The sequence below is a fragment of the Aptenodytes patagonicus genome, chromosome 1 (genome assembly GCF_965638725.1).
Source record: "Aptenodytes patagonicus chromosome 1, bAptPat1.pri.cur, whole genome shotgun sequence".
Lineage (NCBI taxonomy): Eukaryota > Metazoa > Chordata > Aves > Sphenisciformes > Spheniscidae > Aptenodytes > Aptenodytes patagonicus.
In genome coordinates, this window is record NC_134949.1 from 81500858 (window position 1) to 81521675 (window position 20818).

General features: G+C 44.6%; 1 protein-coding gene across 1 annotated transcript in view; it reads left to right on the forward strand.

Moving 5' to 3' along the window:
- Positions 1-18981, forward strand: part of BORCS5 (BLOC-1 related complex subunit 5) — an 85452-nt gene extending 66471 nt beyond the window's left edge. Inside the window, exon 4 of the mRNA XM_076344701.1 lies at positions 14863-18981. Coding sequence (XP_076200816.1) covers positions 14863-15093 — 231 coding nt within the window. The 3' untranslated portion in view covers positions 15094-18981. The remainder of the gene's footprint in view (positions 1-14862) is intronic.
- Positions 18982-20818: the final 1837 nt, after the last annotated feature.

The window sequence follows — 20818 nt, forward strand, 5'->3', positions numbered from 1 at the left end:
TCCATATCTGCTCCTAAATGTAGAAGCTGTGTGGCTTCCAGGTTGCTGTGACTGTTCTCTCTCAAGAAGAAACACATTTACCCAAGCGTTTCCTTGAAGGGGAAAGAATTGAAGATGTGATTGAAGGTAGTTGTCTCCACTGTCTCTCTTCAGCAGTTACACTTACTTGTACCCAAACTGTTGGTTTTTGGAAGGGATTGATTTTTATCACAATAGGTTTTGTCTTCACTGCAAAAAAAAAAAAACGTGCTTGCATCTTTTTAGGGAAAAATAACCATTATGCATTAAATATTATGTTTCATATTAATTTTTGGCAGCTGACTCGCCATCTGTTGCAATACTGCATTAATTCCAGGACCACTGAAATATTTAGGATTCTTTTTAATTTTTTCTCCTTATCAGTTTGAAAAACAACAGAACTGCAATTTGGGATTTATGTATGTGTTAATCCAGGGTTATGGCATCTCACAAAATCTGACAGTTTTCAAGAAAAAAAAACCTGTGTGCAGCATTTTCTGGGTAATTTGTCTACTCTTTGGTATTTTGTAGGATGAAAATTTTTAGCTTATTGGATGAATCACCACATTACTGATTTCTGGGGGCATTCTGTTCAGATGGGTCTGGGAACAGGATCTAGTCTGTCTACTGACGGTGTGTTGGACCCATGTGAGCTTGTTATATGTGTACGCTAGGAAAAAGGTGCATTTTTAAAACCCATTAGATAATATGTTATAATATGCTAAGATATAAAAGGCAATTATAACTCCTTACAAGGTTAAACTGATCTTACTGTACCTTGGAGCTTTTAGCAGTGTGTTTAATGATGGGGACAGAGTTGATGATGTGCCTTAGGGAGGATATGATACTTCAGGCTAAAAATCGCAGGGGTGAACCATGACTTGCTAAGCCAGGATAAAACAATCTCGGTCTGCCTATTCTTGCATGTTGTATATTTAAAAAAAAAAAGAAAAAAATCTAAATTAGTGTATATCTCCATGAGGACAAAAAAGCTCAACTGCAGTGTTCTTCCTTTGTTTCTGTGGTGGGTTTAGTGTCCTAGCTGTAGACAGGAGGTCTTAACTTGCTGCATCCCATGTCCGTCTCTTCCATGACAATGTCAGAGGTCTGTGTTATAACTAGTTTGAAGTTTTGAGCATCTCCAGCTGCCGTTGGATTTGAGAGCTGCGTGTGCTCTCTTCGCCAAGATTGTCTGCCTCAGTTTTGTGATCTGCAAAATGGAGGGTTTCTGTCAAGATTAGTTTGAAGGCAAATGTTGCCCAGCACTAAATGTTAGGTATGACTGGGGGGAAAGAAGCAAATGAAGCAGGGAGGGGGCTACTTTACATTAAGTCCTTATCATTGGAGGATATATCTTTTGGGTGGCAGGGAGAGAATTTGGAAAGTCATCTGATAGGGGATGGTGAATAACAAGGAATGGGAAACAAGTAGGATAGGTAAAGGCTGGGGAGCAGAGCTAAATTTTCAGAAAGGGCCCATGATTTTCTGTGCCTCCAAAATTGTCTAGTTTCAATGTCTTAAAAAAGATTTTTTCATGTGTTAGATGCTAAGCTTCTTAAAAATCACATCCTTCAAAATAGCTGAAGCTGAGTATCCAAAAATTACTAGTCTCACTTGAAATTTAAGCCTAGCTTCTTTCTATGAAAGCAAAAGGGAAGCTGAAAGCCATCAAAGGTCCTTTCAAAGGTTTGAAAGAAAAGGTCTCCAGCATTTCTTATTAGACTTCCAATGTTGGCAAAGGGGATGTGCTACTCGAAGTCTCCTATATAACCTTGAAGGCAAATGTAGTTCCTAGATTTACTGTGCTTGAAACGTATTAAGTGGATTATTAGGAGGGCTCTTACACTTTGCCCTAAACCCAAATATCAGTGCAGCGTATCTGTAGCTTTTATTGCCATAGGCAACCCAGGCTGACAATAAATTTGAAAACAGAACACTTTTTACAATACAAAATGAAATTAAAAATATCTCAGTCTAAGCTGACACAGGCCTACAGGAAAAAATTACACCTTTTCAAATAATAAACATTACTTTTATATTTTTAACAAATGTGATGGTGGAATAACTAAACAACTTTTGTCTAGGCAGGCATTAATATCAGTAATTGGTTTGCCGTATAGCAAATTAGTGTATGGCTCGTTTCATACCTGTAAATTTCTCTATGGGAATGGCTCATTATTTTGAAGAAATATTCCAGAATAAGATGTGTATGGATTTTTTTTTTTCTTTTTTCTTTACCAGCTTGCTGCAAAAAGTAATTGTAATGGGCTTCTCTATGTATGTAGTTAAGATCCAGAAATACAGCCCTTAATATTTGGCAAGTAAATAATTTTTGAAGTCATACATATACTACATCGTGTCTCCCAATACATTTTAGCTGTTTTAAATTACAGATAGGAGTGAAATCATTATTTTATATAAGCAACAAGTCTAGTGCATTTGACAGACCAACAAGAAAAGCCCTTTAAATACAAGCATTATATACAAGCACATTTTAGCTTATCCCATGCATTTAAGACTCATACATTGTGATTCAGCCATTCACGTCACCACGTGTGTGAAGTAAAATGTGCCCAGCAATTTGGGGATTTAGGAATTTCAGTTTGTTTTTTGTGAACGCCTTGTGGCTTTTTGACCTTTATGGCAACTATGTTGTTTCTGTGGCATTGAGCATTTCTTTTATTGAAGACACCTGTCACCTAGTGGGAAAATGTTCTGGGGAATGTGGCCTGCAGAGGTCATCAACATGATTTTGTTCCAGCCCGAGGGAAGGATGGGCTTGCCACAGGCAGGGCCTGTGGCTTTGAACCCCTCTCGTTCCAGAGGCGAGAGGGCTGGCAGTGGTAGGGACCGCTTGTAAAGGTTTGACACTCCCCAGTGGGAATTAAAGGACAAGGTACGTTGAACGTAGTAATAAAGGGAAGAGCTCTCTAAGTGCGGGAAGCAATTCCATCACCGGGAGTGAGTGAGTGAGTGAATGAATGCTGGGCCAGAAACCTGGGAAGGACATTGCCTGGCTGCGGACTAGGTTGATGCAGTGCAGGATCCCATTAACCAAGGCAGCAATTAGACTCGGGGTGCGTGTCTGCTGCAAGCACTCATAGTTTGTACTGGGCGGTGCACCACGGTCACTCTTAGCTCCATCCCTCTCTGAGCAGAAAGATTTGGAGTGTCTGGGATTCATCCCGTGCTCCAGTCACAGCTGACCAGTGTCCCTTCAGAGAATGGACTCAAATGAAGGGGAAGTTTTGTGAAGGTATTTTTTTGTTTGGTCTTTGGTTTTGTTTGGTTTAGTACTCTGCTGAGTGAGGTGTTTGTTGCCATTCCTGTTAGTTATGGTTTCCCTGTAGGTTGTATCAGAGCTGAGTTTCCAAAACTATTTGTGAAACTTGTTTTCAGCAGACATGCCCCGAGAATGATGCACCTTCTGACTAAACTGAATTAGGTCAGCAAAACATGAATGGCCTCACCAAGTCCAAAGTGCTTCTTCGACTTCAGGCCTTTGCTTCAAAGTCCATGTGCTCATATGGATCAGACCACTAAGTTACCTTTCATCCCATTAAAGGGAAGGGCTCAGAGGATCAAAAGTAAGCCTGTTAAACGAAACCTGGCAAAAGTGAAAATGGAGATGTGTTTAGTTTTGACACAACATATAAAGACTTTTGAGATGAGGCCATGATAATTTGCAAGCAAAATTGAGACTTTTGGTTCACAGACTTAAATTAGCTATGCCCCAAATAGAGGGAAAGAGGCCTGAGAATTCCTTGGGATGCAATATTTCTGAAATGGGAAAGAACCTGGTTTGAAATGCCACTTGTATTTTCAAGGAATTTAATGCCACGCTGCCATGCCTAGCTAGAAAAGCTAGGGAAGATAGTGTTCTGTGAAAAAATCGGTACCTTAAATACAGTCTTTGGCATCTTGGAATTATGAGATTGAGGACTGTGGCAATCTGTCAGGCTCTTTACTTCTCCTCTCTTCTGTGAAGAAGTGTTATTTATAAAGACTGGAATCTTAATTCAATAGGCACCATCATGCAGAAATAAATGCGCAGGGTTGTTGAGCTGGAAACTACCTTCATGTCCTCAAGATCTTGCTTGTTTTTCTCCAGCCTGATGCGCAAGTATCATGAATTCTCGAGTGGTGGGGTGATTTCTTAACCAGCCAGCATCAAAATGGGAAACTGCTTTTGACAAAGCTTCACAATTGTTACTTTAATACATAGAATGAATGTCTTGCTGTGTATGCCCGAGGCAGATGGCCAGTGCTGTGTTGTACATGAACTTTATGAAGTGATCTAGCAGTTATTAAGGAAGAGGAAAGATTGTTTGCACTTGTGACAGCCTGAAATCTGTTGCGTTAACATGCAGTGCTTCATTTGGTGTCATAAAAAAGACCAGTCCCTCCCTCCTAGAATATTTGTGTGAAATCGGTTCCAGCATGTTCCCTTCTCTTGTGCTTTGGTTTCTTGTGGCCTTTTGAGAAAAGATCTAAACTGGAATCCTCTCCACCACCAAATTTCCAAGAAAGAGTAGAAAATTAAACTTAAACAAGCATCTAGCAGTCAGAAAGGTTTGTATTATTACAGAACTTAGGTGCTTAAGAGACTGGCACTAAAGATCGGAAGTCTAGTATGCTAAGCCTTGTATTAACGCTTTCATCAGGATTAGTGCATGGAGTTTATGATTATCAGGTACCTGAAGGAATAGAATTCAGTTTCTTCTCACAACCTGTTTAAACTAGGAAACTGGGTTTCTTATTCTAGCCTTGTTCCCCCAGGTGGAAAAAACCCCAAACAACAACAACAAACAAATAAAACACCCACCCTACCTCAGAACATTATAGATCTTCAAATAGGAATTGAAGTCCATTCCGGAGTTAGCAGACTTGATACTGAATTTGTGCATGAAACAGATTTGAGATACGAAGAAAGCAAATATCAGCCTGGGCTGTATCACGCAAGGTACTCCCACGAGAAATAGGAACAGATTGATTGTATTGCACAAGGCTGTGAGATGATCTCACCTGACACACTGTGCACAGCTCTTGCTATGTTCAAGGAAGGCGAGTTCACAGTACACCAGAAGGGCTATAAGGATGCCAGGGGAGTGGAGAACCTCTGGGAGGAAACTGGAAAAGCTTTACTTGTTTGGCTTAGTCAAATGAAGACCAAAAATGGTATGATTTCTCTTTCTGAATAAGTCTGGGATTAATGTAGGTTGAAAATAGTCTTCTCCCTCCCTGCTGGATTGTGTTGATATAGGAAAAGTCACTTTACAGGCTTTCATTCTTAATGATTACCTCCTGTTTCAATGTTGAATTGAAATTTTCAAGGTGTCAGCTCTGTCCCTAAGTGAGAATTGGGGGGGAGAGGCTGGGGGAGGAGGGGAGGTGTCAGGAGTGTTAGCTGAAAGCTGTTCAGCAGTTTGACATTATTTTAGATAGGTTAACCAGTAGTATTTGCAAATATTTGGAGTTGCACTGATGACTTAAAGATGCTAGGTGGTAGGCTGGGGGAGCGGAGTTGACCTTGTGTTAGCATCCCTATAATTAGCATTCTGATAACAATCAGATGTGATCTGCAGAGATGACTTCATGTTGAAAGTATTACAAAGCCTTAGTGCAAGTAATCTATCCATCTTGCTTTTTATGAAGGGTAGGGTTTCCTTAGTGTTTCAGTGCCATTGGGGCATGAATGTTTCTATGTGAGAACGTTATTAGCCATTATTTCAACACTGCTCTAGAGGTATGAAACATATCATTTACTAGTAATTAATTCATGTGGGTGTTGTTCCTGACTGGATGTGTCATCTACCTCTGGAAGCCTGGATAAAATGCTGAATTACAGTATAGTAGAATACCCTGTGATCAAGTGTATGAACCGTGCCAAACTGTGGTGTAGTGGACAAGAAATAAGATTTTTTTTTTTTTTAAACCAGAAGAGAAAGTGATGTATTTGAAGAGCAATTGCTGGGACTGGCAAATTATCTAAAAGATAAAATCGTAAATCGGATGAATTTCAGCTGAAAAAGATGCTCAGGTAGTTGTTGTAAAACAAATCAACATAACAGCAGTATATGCCAAAGAATTTATAAGAGTTTTTAAGGTCAGAAAGGATTCTTGGGTCATAGCCTTTCCTTTTGCTTAATCCAGTCCACAGAATTTAATTCTTGCTTATGCCCAACCTAAGCTACATGGGAACTGAAGATTAACTACTCACTTTTCAATTATAAGTTGTCCTGCCAGGTCATAGTGTAAATTTTCAAATGCCTTTTTGCTTTTGATCAATTTGTTCTAGAGATCCATTTGTAGACATAAACAAGGAGAGAGAAGTACTCAGCCTTCTGTGAAACTTCAGGCCACTGTGGCTCAATACAATAAAAATGGATGCTCAGAGTGGATTAGAGTTACCACTACTCACTCACTGAACTTTCGTCTGATCGTTGGTGGTGGTATGTACTCTTGTTGTTGTATTTTGAACAACAGTCTATAGCCTCAGAAGAGGTTGCTATGGAAATGATCTACAGTGCTCAAGATTTTCTTGAGGCTTTCCTGAAAAGCCAAAGACTTACTATCAGATGTGACCTCCAGAAAAGTGCTGGGACATTTGAGCTTCAGCACTGTTTAAGTATGGTGGAGTCAGTCTTTAAAGTAGCTCTTCTGGGAATGAAGGAGTAGATCCTCCCATTCTCATCATCACTGGGAGGTACTTGGCTCATTTCATGTTCTGTTTGAACATGAAAGAACTGATGTAGAGCTTCAAAAAGATCTTTCAAAAATTTTTCAGATTATCAAGGGCTAACATTGTTAGAGCTGACATACCTTTGAGTTTCCCTGGTGAGAAGTTGTCGATTTGGACGTTTCGTATGAGAACTGTGACTGGCGGGGAAAGAGCAAAAGCTTCATCTGGGCTGTCAGATGTCCAGAAATCCTCGATTCCTGACTGCTGGGCTTGTGCCCCTGCACATCTCACACTTCAGCCTTCTTGCGTGTATACAGGCCATCTGCACAGCACATGGGAGGTAGGTCTTGATGCAACCAGATGTGTTGGACTGGCTGTGGAAGTGCGGTGGTGTGATGCTTGAACACATCTTCGACAAAAAAAAGAGGGAGTCCTAGATAATCCTTTTACCACTTCAGAAACTGTAGAAAATGGTTAAAACTCAGCTCCTTTGCATTGTCTGAGAACAGATTTAAGAGTTTTTTCCTCATAAGTAGTGTTCTCTTCTAGAAAACGCTTTCTTCTAGTGTGTCTAACCCTGACTAAATGTGGCAAAGGTTAGCATCCCCTTTTGAAAAATTTTGAAAGACCTTCTGTAGGACATCTGGAAAAGAAGACCTACAGCTATCGGGTCCCAAGTGTGAAGCTGAGAATAATATCATTAGATCAGATGGCTTGCAAAAGTAATGATGCTGACTATTTTCGATAGCACCTTTTCACTCTGAAATGAGAACGGTGGTGTTTTCTGAGAAACATCTCATTAATGATATCGGTCATCTCTTTTCAAATTGAAGCTTATTCTTGGTAGGAAAACCAACTTGCTTAAAGCTAGTCGTTCTGACATGTTAAAAGTACAGAACTGAAATTTATGATAAAATAAAACCCTAAGGGTAAATAACATTTGCAAGTGCTGTTGTCCTGTAATATTCAAGCTCTGGCTGGATATAGGAGTTTTCTGAATGAGTGGCAGCAGTGTAAAATCGGGAAATGAGGGAATTGAAGGCTGTGTTTTGTAGCAGAATTATTAGGTAGTCTGAAACAGAGTTGTGCAAGTTATCATTTAAGCAACAGATCACTCTGTACCAGATACAGATTTTTCTTTCTCTAGGAACAGCTAATTAAAGACAGGCTAGGAGTTTCTGATTCATTTCTGTGGGGTTGTACTCCACAAAAGAGAGGTTTTGTGAGGATGTTGTACACACAGGTTCATTTATCTTATGTATTGTCTGGGTGTTTTTTTGTTGTTTATTTTTCTTAAACTTTGTCATTTAGGAGAGGTATGGAAGCATTTCTAATGCTTTGAATGTAACATAACATTTTTTAGTCTTGATAAATTTTAGAGATGACTTTTTAGATGGATGTAGATTGTTCTATGAAAGCAGCAATTGAAAGCTCTAAAAAAGCGTTCTTACTAGTTAAAGTCAATGAGCTAGAAATTACTATAACCTTTTCTTGGTGACATTTCAGAAAACTTACTGATAAAATCAGATACCTCTTCTTGAAGAGGTAACAAGAATCTTGTTGTGTACTTAAAAGTCTGACATAGCAACAGCAAACGCTAAATTAGGATCCAGGAACTTGTGCAGTGGGAGAGATGGTGCTTCTCTTCACGTGGTGGTCCTGCTGCTTCTGTGACTTGTCATGCTGAAGGGTCAGGCTAGCAAACTGATGGGACAGAAGACCAAACCACAGAAGAAAAGAGAGCCTGTGAAGACCAAGCTTGTTTTGTTCCCCCCGCCCCGGCGACTTATGTGCAGAACTGATCCCATGATCGTACAGCTAATCTGAAGATGAGGGGTGGGACTGCTGCATTGGATTTTGTGTAATGTGAAACTGTGCCGTGAGTTTAATTTGCTTATGGTTTAGCTGTTTTGAGAGAGAAGGATGATAAGTAGCTGTGGTGTTGAGGGAAATGTAAGTAAAGTCAGTCCAGTAGAACAGGACTGTGATAGGAGATATATCCAAGCTGGAGAGCTGGCTGTAGCGTCTACAGCACCAGATTCCAGATGGCTGCTGGTTGTTGGGCTTTGCTCTCAGCCTTCTCCCACCTCTGTGAAGTGGGGCCCTGCTTTTTCAAGCGCTTGGAAGTCTACTTGTTCATTAGTGCTGGGCGAGAGATAGGTATTGTTTTAATCGTAGCTTTAGGACTCTTTTTTTAGCCACAGTTAGTGATAGCAGTCATAACTTAAGCTTGGGGGACTGCCAGTTGGCAGAGAGATGCTGGTAGCTCTCGAGCAGGGAAGGCTCGAGTCAGAGCTTAGTGAGACGTGGGCTGCGGAGGTCAGACTGCAGGGCAGCAACAAACATATCCTGTCCCATAACACAATATGCAGGAAGGTGGAAAAGCTAATTTCAGGAACGAACCTTCTGATTCCTTTGAATTCTGAATTCTTTTGTGCAACCCAAGGCCTCCCAAAATAGGTAAATCCTGATGTTTCAGGAGCAGCAGCCTATCTTACACTATCGTGTATCTACTGTACCTCCAAGGGAACAGGTATGGATTTAGCTATAGATCGTTTGAAGTAAGTAAGGGCCCTGATGTACCTGTTAATACTACTAAAACTCAATTTTAGAGCCAGTTAAAATGGTTACTCTTTGTTCTCTAACATGACTGTGATCTGTGCAATACTTAGACTGAGTAACTCCTTGGCAATTGTTTACAGCAATGACAAATTACAGAAGGAGCAAAAGGAACATTTTGGCATGGGATTAGGTCTTGGAAGTGATAAGCAAAACTTAAACACAAATTATAATTGTTTACCTGACAGTGGCGCAGAGAAAGGGTACTCATGAGAACTGTACTCATGACCGATGCTGAAGAGGAGGACGTGGGATCCTTGACTGGGTGTCTCTGTTTTCTACCTTGGCAAAGATGCTACCCAGTAAGTTTATCACTTAGCAGTGTGTGGGATGAGTGGGAGAAACAGAGGGTGTTCCCATCATCAGGAAGTCATCACAATCTATTGTGCTAACTTTGCGTGACATTATCAAAGAGAGAGGGGAAGAGAGAAAAAAAAAAAGCCATTCATGGAGCACATTTGTTTTCAAGCAGTACAGAAAGAGGAGCTGTCTTCAGTTTTAAGTGAGTTGATTGAAAAGTATTTTCACACCAGCACATCGTGACTAATATTCCATGCAGTCATGTTCCCGCCTGTCACTTTCTGATGTGGTTTTTCTGCAGCTGCAGGAAGGAGTTCATTTAACCCCAGCCAGGCACCTGACAACGTGAAGGGAAAGGCTGCTTGTGCTCAGAGCACTGTTCTAGCAAGTGAACTTTCTGGAATAAGGATTGCACCCCAATTGCTGTGTTTTTTTGAGTGGCAGCCATACGGGATGGGAGCTAACAGCAGATCATTAGGGCAGAGGGATACAGGACAAGTGGATGTCTAGCTGAGCTCTTGAAGGCTGTTGCTCAGTGGGGGGGAAGCAAAAGGTCTTCTTGCCTTACTGGCGTTTTAAGGAGGGAGTGGAGAAGCTGGGAATGACAGAGCATCCTCTTATGAGAAGTATTTGTTTTGTTACGAATGTCAGCAGTGCCTCTCTAGAAATTTGATTCCAAGTTTAATGAACTTCTGATTGCGTTTGCATGTTCTGCAACCAGGGAAAATGTAATTTTCAGTCTCAGTCATTGAACTAACAAGATGTGACCTCTGTTTCTGAGAGCTCAGGACACTTACATGCCCATGACAGAGGTGCTATAAAACCATGCCAGGTAAGAGGTATATATAGGGCACTGGTTTGTTTTCAGTGTGGTCTCTTGAAAAGAATTGGGCAGTGTCCAGTGCTGACCTCAGTCTTTTTATGGGCTAAATTAATGTCTTTATTCTGCTTGGCAGTGTGGGCCAAGAAGAATTCTAAAATGAATGCAAGAATTTGTGCTGTGCAAGATGTCTGAAAGTCCCCTCAGTTGTTTTTGTGTTTCATCAGTGTGGTGTTACAAATGGGCCTGTGTAACGCAGAGGAGAATCTGCGAGCCCTTACTGGTTGACAATGTGAATGGTGTAGCAGGAGGGGCTGTGCTGGGGCCCTTTTAAGTGGGGGAATATCCATCTTGCACTGTTGTTGGAAGTAATTATGAATCTGTTTTCATTTGAGGAAAGAAAAGCCCAGTAGATGTCATTTCATGTTTAAAATGGGAAGCTGAGGCATAAATTAGTGTCCTGCTGCTACTGATCCACGGAGGAGTCATGAGCTTATAGAAACAGACCCAAATTCTGAATGTCACTGGCTGTACAAAAAAGTACATCATGCTGGAAGGTGAGTTTTAGGCTTGTCTGTTTTTATGATACTATACTCCTAGAAGAAAAACTGAAAAAACTCTTCCATCCTTTTCATGTAGGAAGGGGGGAAAAATCCTGTCTTCTACTCTGGGCGTATCCAGCCTCAGGTTTGCTGCTTTAACAGGAGGAATTATTTTTGGAAAGAAATAAAATGTGCATTGGGAGCTCTCACCCCTTCACTGAGAACATGTCTTTTTTCCTCAAGACCAGGCTGGGCAGAACCTCTCGCTTTGACGAGAAATAGGACCAGGACCTTGCGTGCTGGGCTCTGTCCTCTGCTCTTGTTCTGTTCCTTCATAACAGGCATCAGGTCCAGTCTTTTGACTCTCTAAACTCTTCTGTACCTGTAAGTTGGGGATGATGATACCTTACTCAGTGGTGATGTTTGAAGGAGAAATTGGTGATGGTGAAGCTTTCAAGGGGCTGGTGACAGTGCAGCTCCACATCTGTCATGGCTTACAGGTACAGGGTGGTGACCTGCTGACAGGGGAGTTCCCCGCAACTGTGGTGGCCTGGTGTAGTAGGAAGCTCAAAGCAAGCAGAGCAGAAGCAATGGCTCAAATAAACACTTGCAGATGGTTGTAGGGCAATGGAAGAGCTGCTGGCTCTGAGGCGTCTTGCTGGGCTTCCCAGAGAGCTTCTCAGCCATGGATGGGTGAGAAGGCTAGGACCTGAGTGTTTTTCAGAAGAGGCTGTGGCAGGGCCTCATGTGTGGGAGGTGGGAGTTGATGGGAGCTGCTCAGAGAAGGCAAATTCACTCATCTGACCCTCGAGGGTGTCTTGAAAAGCATGGGCTGCCTTGGCTGTAGGCAAGGGAGCAGACTTGCCTAAGCTCCCTTTCTCCAGATGCTTTTTATTGCTACTGTATGGAATTAAATAGTTGGGAATTAAGCGGATTCTTATGCGCATTCCCTGTTAATTGCAGATTCCCAAAGGACAGTTTTAGTCTCTGTGGTGGGTAAATAGGGCTAATCCTCTGAGTCCTGCAACTGAAGGCCCAGTCTGAGCACCAGAGGAATGGGACTGAGCGCCAGGAAAGGTAAAAGCACAAGGTCTGGCACTGGAGGAGCTCGCTTGGAGGGGGAGGAGGCAGGAAGGATGTAAGTGTGTATTTAGGCCCGCTTCAAGGAAAGCTGCAAAGAGGCATTGGCATTTATATACAAGAGTTAACACGTAAGGGGTTTTTTGGGGTTTTTTTCCTAGTTAAAAAGACCAGGTTCAGTCCGAGTAAAAATTGGCCTTTCCTCACAATTACTCAACTTAAGTCCCCCTTGTCGTGTCGCTGTCTGTGCAGCTGCCGTGGCTTCCCGCAGCAGACAAACTGGAACGCTAGGTGTAGGGAAACCATAGGAAACACTCACTTCCACCCTTTCTCTTTTTTGTGAAGCAGCTTTTTTTATAGCCATTGTGAATGTGTCCAAAAGTAGCAAAGAGCTTGGAAGGCCACTCCGCATTTCTTCTTCCTTTTGCAGGTCAGCTTGAGCTTCTCCCCATGTTTCCCTCCAGTAGGTGGACGTACTGGTATTTACACAAGGAGCCCAAAAGTCAACAAATGAAAATTATTGGAATGGAAAGAAAAGGGGGTCTTTGGGTTTTTTTGTTTCAGAGCTTGGTAGATGCGCGCTTTGCCTCTTGCACAGCGCTGTGAGACCATGTGGAGAACCTGCCTGTGGAGGAGAACTTCAACACCAGAGGAGGTTTCTGCCTGGGTCCCCGCGCTGCTCAGTTTAATGAGGCGTGCTGGCTTTTGGCAGGTTTCCAACTGGCTGCCACTCCATGCCACTGTCTCTCATTAGGTAGGATGTTTTTAGGTGCTGGATTGAATTTATTTCCATCCCGTGCAGACCTGGTGGTGGTCTGCTTTTTACACACTCCAATTTACAGAACTAGCGCCAAGCTACTAAATTATTAAGCTGGGGTTTTAATAGAAACCCCTGTGCAGGCTTAAATTGTTTCCACTCTATTTGGAGTTTCCTGTTCTGCTGGTTTTTATTTTGTCCTGTGCATGAAAGCGTGGAGGGAGGAATTCACAGGAAAGCTCAGAGGCAAAGAGGAAAAATTTGGCCTGAGAGCACTAGAAAGTACAAACCAAATAAAAGGTTAATTGGTACTGTATCCAGCTCTGATGGCGGTGATAGGGGGAAAAAAAATGCTTCCTAATCCCCATGACAGTTCAGCGGAAACTTGTGTGTTTGTTTTCAATGCTGTTTGTTACTTACATTTCTCAATAAAATATTTTCTTGCCCGACTGTTTTTGTCTTGACCCCTTCCCCAGGGCTTGAAAGGGACGTTTGTCAGCAAACACAGCTCCCCTAGTTTTTCCCCCAGTGTCAAACACTGCTGCTGCCAGCAGGACAGCAGTGCTCGGTCGGGTGGGACTTCCCTTCTCAGTGGGGGATCCCCCTTCTAGCTTTGCACTGCTTCCACCCAGTCCTTCCCTTGCTGCAGGCTCTCCCCTACAGGCCCGCACCACTGAGTGCTGGGGCAGGATTACACTTGCCCATTAAGTACTATGTAGGTCAGACCTGGTCAGCACGGCTTGTTTTTTAGCAGTGCACTGATAAATTTGTGTTGTCCCTGATGACAGGTATGGTCGCTGCCCTCCACTGAATGGGTTGACTCTGTCACACAGTTAAAGCGAGGGATGTTGTTTGAACCGGGGACTCCTGGTAGACCAGGAGTCCTCAGCAGCGATTCCCTGAGGCCGCTTCATCATGAGTGGTGACCTCCTTCCTCTGGGGGTAATTAGATGGGAGAGGTTCAGAAAAACAGTGATAAGAGGCGGCAGTAGGCTAAAACTGGTCAGCATGTGTCCACTCCTGCCCTTCACTGGGCAGCCACTGTGGGCATGCGCCGAGTCCCAAGCAAGGGAACTGCTCTCCACCACAACAGAGCGTGGTTGCAGGATGCGTTCCAACCGCTCAGACATACCAGTTTGAAAAGCCATCACAGGAGAGCAACGGGGGTTGTCGAGCACAGCTACAGCAGGCCGAAGCAACCGAGCTTCAGGTGTGCACTTGAGGGCTTGGAGCAGATCTATTACCAAGCTCTCTGAATATATGGTATGTTTTACAATGTGTAAAACAGCTTAAACCATCTGCCTTGGTTCACGTGTACGGTACTAGCAGCTATTGGCTGAATCCTGCCTGGAGTTTACAGGTTTGGCTGAAGAGAAAGTTGGGCTGTGAATTATAAAGGCTACCTTTGTCACTCAATGGCAGGAATAGCACTGCAGTTCCTGTCATTGTCATCACGCTAGAGCCATGTTTGGGTACTTACGGTGTTTAATTGCATGGCTGATTTACTTAATGTCTCTCCTGGGGTCATTCATAACACATTTATTTTTAGGATTCGGGGAAATTAGGGACACTAGCAATCCATTGTGGTTCTTTCCCAAGGCAGGAGTTTTCCAGATGACGATGGTAATAACAGCAGTGGCTTAGTCACAGACTAACCTGGCTAAGCTGATGAAATTAGCACTGGCAACTACGGTAGAGCTTAATGCTTGCAAATTAACAACCTCCACTGAAAATATACTACAGGTGTAGGCAGAGGCCATGAGTTCCCTGGGTTTGGATAACTTGGAGGATATGTGGATAGTTTATTGGGAAATCCCTGGCAGTGCCTGTTGGCTTTCAACCCTGTAAATAAAAATTTTCTGATCAAATATTCAGCATTTGGGTGTATTTTTGCCCCAACAGAGGAGCTCCTTTGTACCTGGCTGGTAGCTCCAGTGGGGTGTCTAACATGCTTCTCGGTTGCTTTTAGGAAAGACAACGTGCTGAAGGGCCTGTGGTAACAGTCGGCCTAATGCGCCTCACTCTGCTTGTTGTTTTTAAACAGATGGACCTCTCTGTGGAAACTCTTTATAGCTTCATGCAGGAACGCCAGAAGAAGTATGCCAAGTATGCGGAGCAGATCCAGAAGGTCAATGAAATGTCTGCCATCCTCCGCCGTATACAGATGGGCATCGACCAGACGATCCCACTGATGGAGCGGCTGAACAGCATGCTGCCAGAGAGCGAGAGGCTGGAGCCCTTCAGCATGAAACCCGACCGGGAGCTAAAGTCTTAGCTGATCCGGCAGGCTCCCCCTCCTCACCTTCCACGCTCCAGCATTCAGCACAGACGCGCTTCCAACGGGCTGGGCTGGCAGATGTTTGAAGCGGACGGCAGTGCTGCCTGACTCTCTGCCAGGGCATCGGAGGAAGAGCAGCGTCAGCTGCCAGAACTACGCAGCCAGGAATCCAGGAGCTCCCTGGTCCCGTCGTCTGGAGAAGATGATTTACCATTCCTTCAGCTCCCTCCTCTTGCCCTCCTGTCTCCTTTACCACTACCACCGCCTGTGCCGAGACATTTGTTTCATTGCTGTGACTAGATTGGGGTTTACAGAGGAGGAGTTTTCTTTCATCTGATTTTTATTTTTTTTTTTACTAGAAAAATTCAAAGGGATATAGGGTGTGACAAGCCCTCTAACATATTTTTTGTGCTACTGGGGTTTAGACGATTAGAGGGCTGGCAGGTATTTCTGAGATCCCCTGGCCTTGGAAACATGTGTGTTTTATAGGTGAAAGTGCGGGAGCCAGGAACTGGCTTATTAAAATCTGCCTATTATCATAATTAACATGGTTTGCATGGCAGGGTTTTGGCATGTCCTCCTCGAGGCTCCTGTTTTTATGGGCTCACTAATTTATGAGGCTGTAAAGGAATAACTGTTCCAGATACGTATGTCTGTTAATGTTAAGCAAACCTTAGCGTTCCTCTCCCCCTTGCCCTGGCAATGTCCCCATGCCCCAGCTGGTGGCATTTCGTGTCTCTCACCTTGCACAGTGATTCTGACAGGCATTGGCACTGACCTGCTCACTTTGGGATGCAGAGTTGGACACGAGGTGTCTTTTTTATTTTTATTGGGACACTCCAGTTATCTTGGTGCTGTCTTTTTCTACCAGAGGGATGCAGTTGTTTCTTTACCTTCAAGTGTATGGAGTTGGAGGGGGGAGATACGAGAAGTCCTTTAGGTCTTCTCCTTGGCTTAGCCGCTGCCATGCCAAGAGCTTGCCTGAGCGTGGTGTTTTATGACTGAAACCAAATGGCCCTTTGGGACCGCACTCAGTGAACTGCTCCAAAGGCGACAGGATGTTCTTGCCTTCTCCCAAGCTGAGGGCCCTGCTGGAAGGCAGGCAGTATGTCCATGCCGCCCGGGCGCTGGGCTGGCCCGTAGGAGATGGGTTGGTTGCCAAGTCTGCCACTGGTCTGCTGGCTGTAGGCGATTTGCCAGCACCTCTCTGAGCTTTGGTTTCTTTCCATATAAAATGGGGGGATATTCTACACACTGCTGTAAAAATATTTACAAATCTAGAAGTAAGGTTTAACAGCCTGCGTCACAATTGCGTGGCAGCTCGTCTGCAGCAGAAAGGGTGTGAAACCAAAGCGAGGAGGCTGAAGTGCACCCATGAACCCCAAGGGTGGTTGTACATCAGGAGTGCAATTCCAGTGGTGAGGACAGCTGTCTTTGAGAGAGTCAGTGTGACAACCCATCTTCCAGTGCAGCACAAGGCTAGGTGACTTGCCAAAGGCAACTTGCTTCAATACCTCTTAGTACTTAAGGGTACTTAATCAGCAAAAGATGGTCTCTAAGCATTTGGGAGTAAGAGCGCGGTAGGTTTTTGACGGTATTAATTTCTCCCTGGTGGCAGGAAGCAACAGGCTGTTTCTTGTTGCATTCCCAAAGGCCATGTAGCCTAGAGTGAATTTTGTGACACAGACTGCAGCCAACTTAGATGTGTAACTGAACCGTAGCGGTGATTGGACCCCAGGGCCTGCTGAACACTGTCTGGAAACAGAGTCCCATAGAAATGAAGCCCCCTGGAATGATGCCTGGGAAGAGCGATCGACTGCTTGAGAGACGGCAAGGAACTCAGCAGATTTTTCTAGCAAAGGCAGCAGAGTGGGCCTGGTTGTCTACTGCTTCCACCCCAGAGCTGTTACATAGTTGTGTATATATATAGGCGTATGCTGTATGTTGCACGGGATGTAACATCAGGCTTCCATCCTTGCTCGTGCGTCCTGCAGTATTTTACTCTTGGTTTGTTAAAAGCTTACGTGAGACTTAACAACCCATGAAAACCTGCTTGTCATGGCCATGCCCATGAGGGTCCTTATTGTCCATCACTGAATATGTCTCTGCCTCCTGCCATCAGACACACGAGAATATTCAGCAGCTTTAAATAGCGGCTGCAGGCGTTTTTGTCCTCCTCGTCCAGATGATGCTGTCTGGAAGTTTAGAATGTGCGACATTCAGCCGTCTGCCAGACGGGATCATGGATATCCCACACCCTGGCGTGATGGAAGCCTATACTGGTGGGAAGATCCTGATATTGGATCTTGAGGCAGGGGCTAGGCTGCAGATGCTCTCTCCTGTAAAGCTTCTAGACATTTGGCCGTGTGCTATTAAGTATCAGATCAAAGCATTGCTCCTTGCGGTGCTAACGAGGGCAAGTGAATAGTATTCCTATCTGAACGCTGCAGGAGTGAGGGCTGCAAATCAGTTCCTTCCTTATTTGCTATAAAACACCTAGACATTGGGCTGATAATGGGAGAAAATGCTTGTTCCTATGAACACTGGCCTTTAAGCTTGTGGATGTGCTGCTGGGCCTCCCAGCTAGAGCTTTCTGAGCAGCAAGGGTAAGTTGTGAAAAATGTTAATAGCTTAACTAGAAAGAAATCAGAGCTGAAATGTGAAGGCCGACCTCTTCCAAAGCACACAGGTCATCACCTTCATTCCATAGGTGATAGTCTGTGTGGGTACTGTAAGATAGCATGCACCCTCTAACTGTTCTCAAACGATGGTTTACAGTTTTATTTAAAACATTGTCACTGGCTTCATTAACTGTAAGTCTTTGGACCTCTCACTGAGGGGAAGACATTTCCTGCACGTCGTCTTGAGCTGCTGTTCGGTGCTTGGCTGCTCCTCGTTCGCTTTGCTCTGCACACTGCTTTCAGCTTCATCTCAGATGCAGGTGATGCTCAAGGTGAGACTGTTGCTTTACTCCCTTTCCCGCTGTTTAGCAGGAGATTTGAGATGTGACTGGAATTACCTTTCTGCTTATGAATTTCCTTTTCCAAGCCAAATGCTGTTGGAGAAGGCCTCAGGTATCTCTCACGAATGTACTAGCCATTACTTCTACCACAAAGTTAGCGCTATGAACGGAGAATAATCCGGCGTGCTCCACTGAAAACAAACATTCCTGCCTTTTTCTGCTTTCTGAGGTGGTGTGTGGTCTGGGGTGCAGGCTAAGCTTCTTGATAGGCAATCTTCTGAAAAGCTGGAGAACAGGGTGAGTCCCTGGGTCTGCGGTTCTCTGCTGGCCTGAGCTGCTCTGGTTCTTCCCCTGACTCTGCTGTTGTGATCCCCCGCTTTGTGCTGCCACTGGTGCTTGTTGCATCCTACACTGGTCAGTGTGCTACACGCGTAGAAGAGATTCACTTTGTTGTTTCTATTGTTCTTGTAATTTAATGTGTCGGCAGGGTGCTAAAGTGCCAACCTATCTGCAGGACAATTCCTGTGAAGATCTGGTGAAGGGGACAGAAAAGAGTTGTGGGTTTTTTCAATATATGTATTTTAAATTAAATATATTTATATATATTTAAATATTTAAAGTGTATTTTCCCCTCCTCTAAGCTTTTACACAGAAAGAACAGAAATACACATTTTCACAGGCCCACTCATTGCATGAGCCAGCCCCTCTCTCTCCATCAGACTATGTGCCAGTGGTTTCCTGAGGTACTATTGTAACATCCCTCCTGTTCCCGAGCTGCCAGAGTGTATTTCGATTACCAGCCTCATGGCTGAGCGCTCCTTGGTTTATGGGTTATTATCCTGTTCACAGACTTGCTCTGCTTTTAGCCGCCTACGTGCTACGTGTCCCACAGCTCCAGCATTAAAAAGTTTGTATTGCTCTTTTCCAAGTGTGTCGTTTCTCCGACTGCCTTGCTTATTCTTTATCTACAGCACATCACTTCTCGCTGCGATGTCTATGGACAGTATGCACACTTTAGCGTGGGAGGGCGTGTCTTAGCTTTACTGCTTTGTATGCAGAACCCACCTTCGTGCCATGGAGATGGCTGGTTTCAGCTGCCCTGGGGCTGCCTCTGCCCTGGGGACTGTAAGGAAACGTGTGTTCTGGAATGAAAATAGATGTTGGGTTTTTGGGATGCTGTCCCAATTCAGGTTGGCACTGATGTCCAGTTTAAATAAATGATGTGTGCAGCGATGCTTGTGACTCGCTAGCAGTGGGGTGGGACTGTAGTTCAGCTGGCTGCCTACCTTTTCTGTGCTGGTAGCCTCTCGGAGATAAAGAGGAGGATCTGGGATTGATGGACTCAGACACTTGTGTAAGAAAGACTGTAGCTTCCCTGTGCAAAGCACTTGTGGTGTGAGTCACTCTCTGCCTGTTTTATTAGGGTGCTTGCACCTTGTGTGCACCCAACAGCTTTCCTAAGATTCAGCAGGAAGACTAAACATGAGCAGCAAAGGAAAACAGTGACAAAGGATGAGGAAAAGGCTGAGGTACTTCATGCCTTCTTTGCCTCAGTCTTTAATAGTAAGACCAGTTGTTCTCTGGGTACCCAGCCCCCTCAGCTGGAAGACAGGGAGCAGAATGAAGCCCCCATAATCCACGGGGAAATGGTTAGCGACCTGCTACACCACTTAGGCACACACAAGTCTATGGGGCTGCATGGGATCCACCCAAGGGTACTGAGGGAGCTGGCGGAAGTGCTCGCCAAGCCACGTTCCATCCTTTATCAGCAGTCCTGGCTAACCGGGGAGGTCCCAGTTGGCTGGAGGTTAGCAAATGTGATGCCCATCTACAAAAGGGCTGGAAGGAGGCTCTGGGGAACTGCAGGCCTATCAGTCTGACCTGGGTGCCGGGGAAGGTGACGGAGCAGATCATCTTGAGTGCCATCACGCATCACGTACAGGACAACCAGGTGATCAGGCCCAGTCAGCATGGATTTATGAAAGGCAGGTCCTGCTTGACTAACCTGATCTCCTTCTACGACAAGGTGACCTGCTTAGTGGATGAGGGAAAGGCTGTGGATGTTGTCTACCTAGACTTTAGTAAAGCCTTTGACACTGCCTCCCACAGCATTCTCCTGGAGAAACTGGCTGCTCGCGGCTTGGACGGGTGTACTCTGCGCTGGGTAAAAAACTGGCTGGACGGCCGGGCCCAGAGTGTTGTGGTGAATGGAGTTAAATGCAGTTGGTGGCCAGTCACAAGTGGTGTTCCCCAGGGCTCAATACTGGGGCCAGTTCTGTTTAATATCTTTATCAATGATCTGGATGAGGGGATTGAGTGCACCCTCACTAAGTTTGCAGATGACACCAAGTTGGGCGGGAGTGTTGATCTGCTCGAGGGTAGGAGCCCTACAGAGGGATCTGGACAGGCTGGATCGATGGGCCCAGGCCAACTGTATGAGATTCAAGAAGGCCAAGTGCCGGGTCCTGCAATTGGGTCACAACAACCCTTGGGTTGGGGAAGAGTGGCTGGAAAGCTGCCTGTCGGAAAAGGACCTGGGGGTTCTGGTTGACAGCTGGCTGAACGTGAGCCGGCAGTGTGCCCAGGTGGCCAAGAAGGCCAATGGCATCTTGGCCTGTATCAGAAATAGTGTGGCCAGCAGGAGTAGGGAAGTGATCGTGCCCCTGTACTCGGCCCTGGTGAGGCTGCACCTCGAATACTGTGTTCAGTTTTGGGCCCCTCACTACAAGAAGGACGTTGAGGTGCTGGAGCACATCCAAA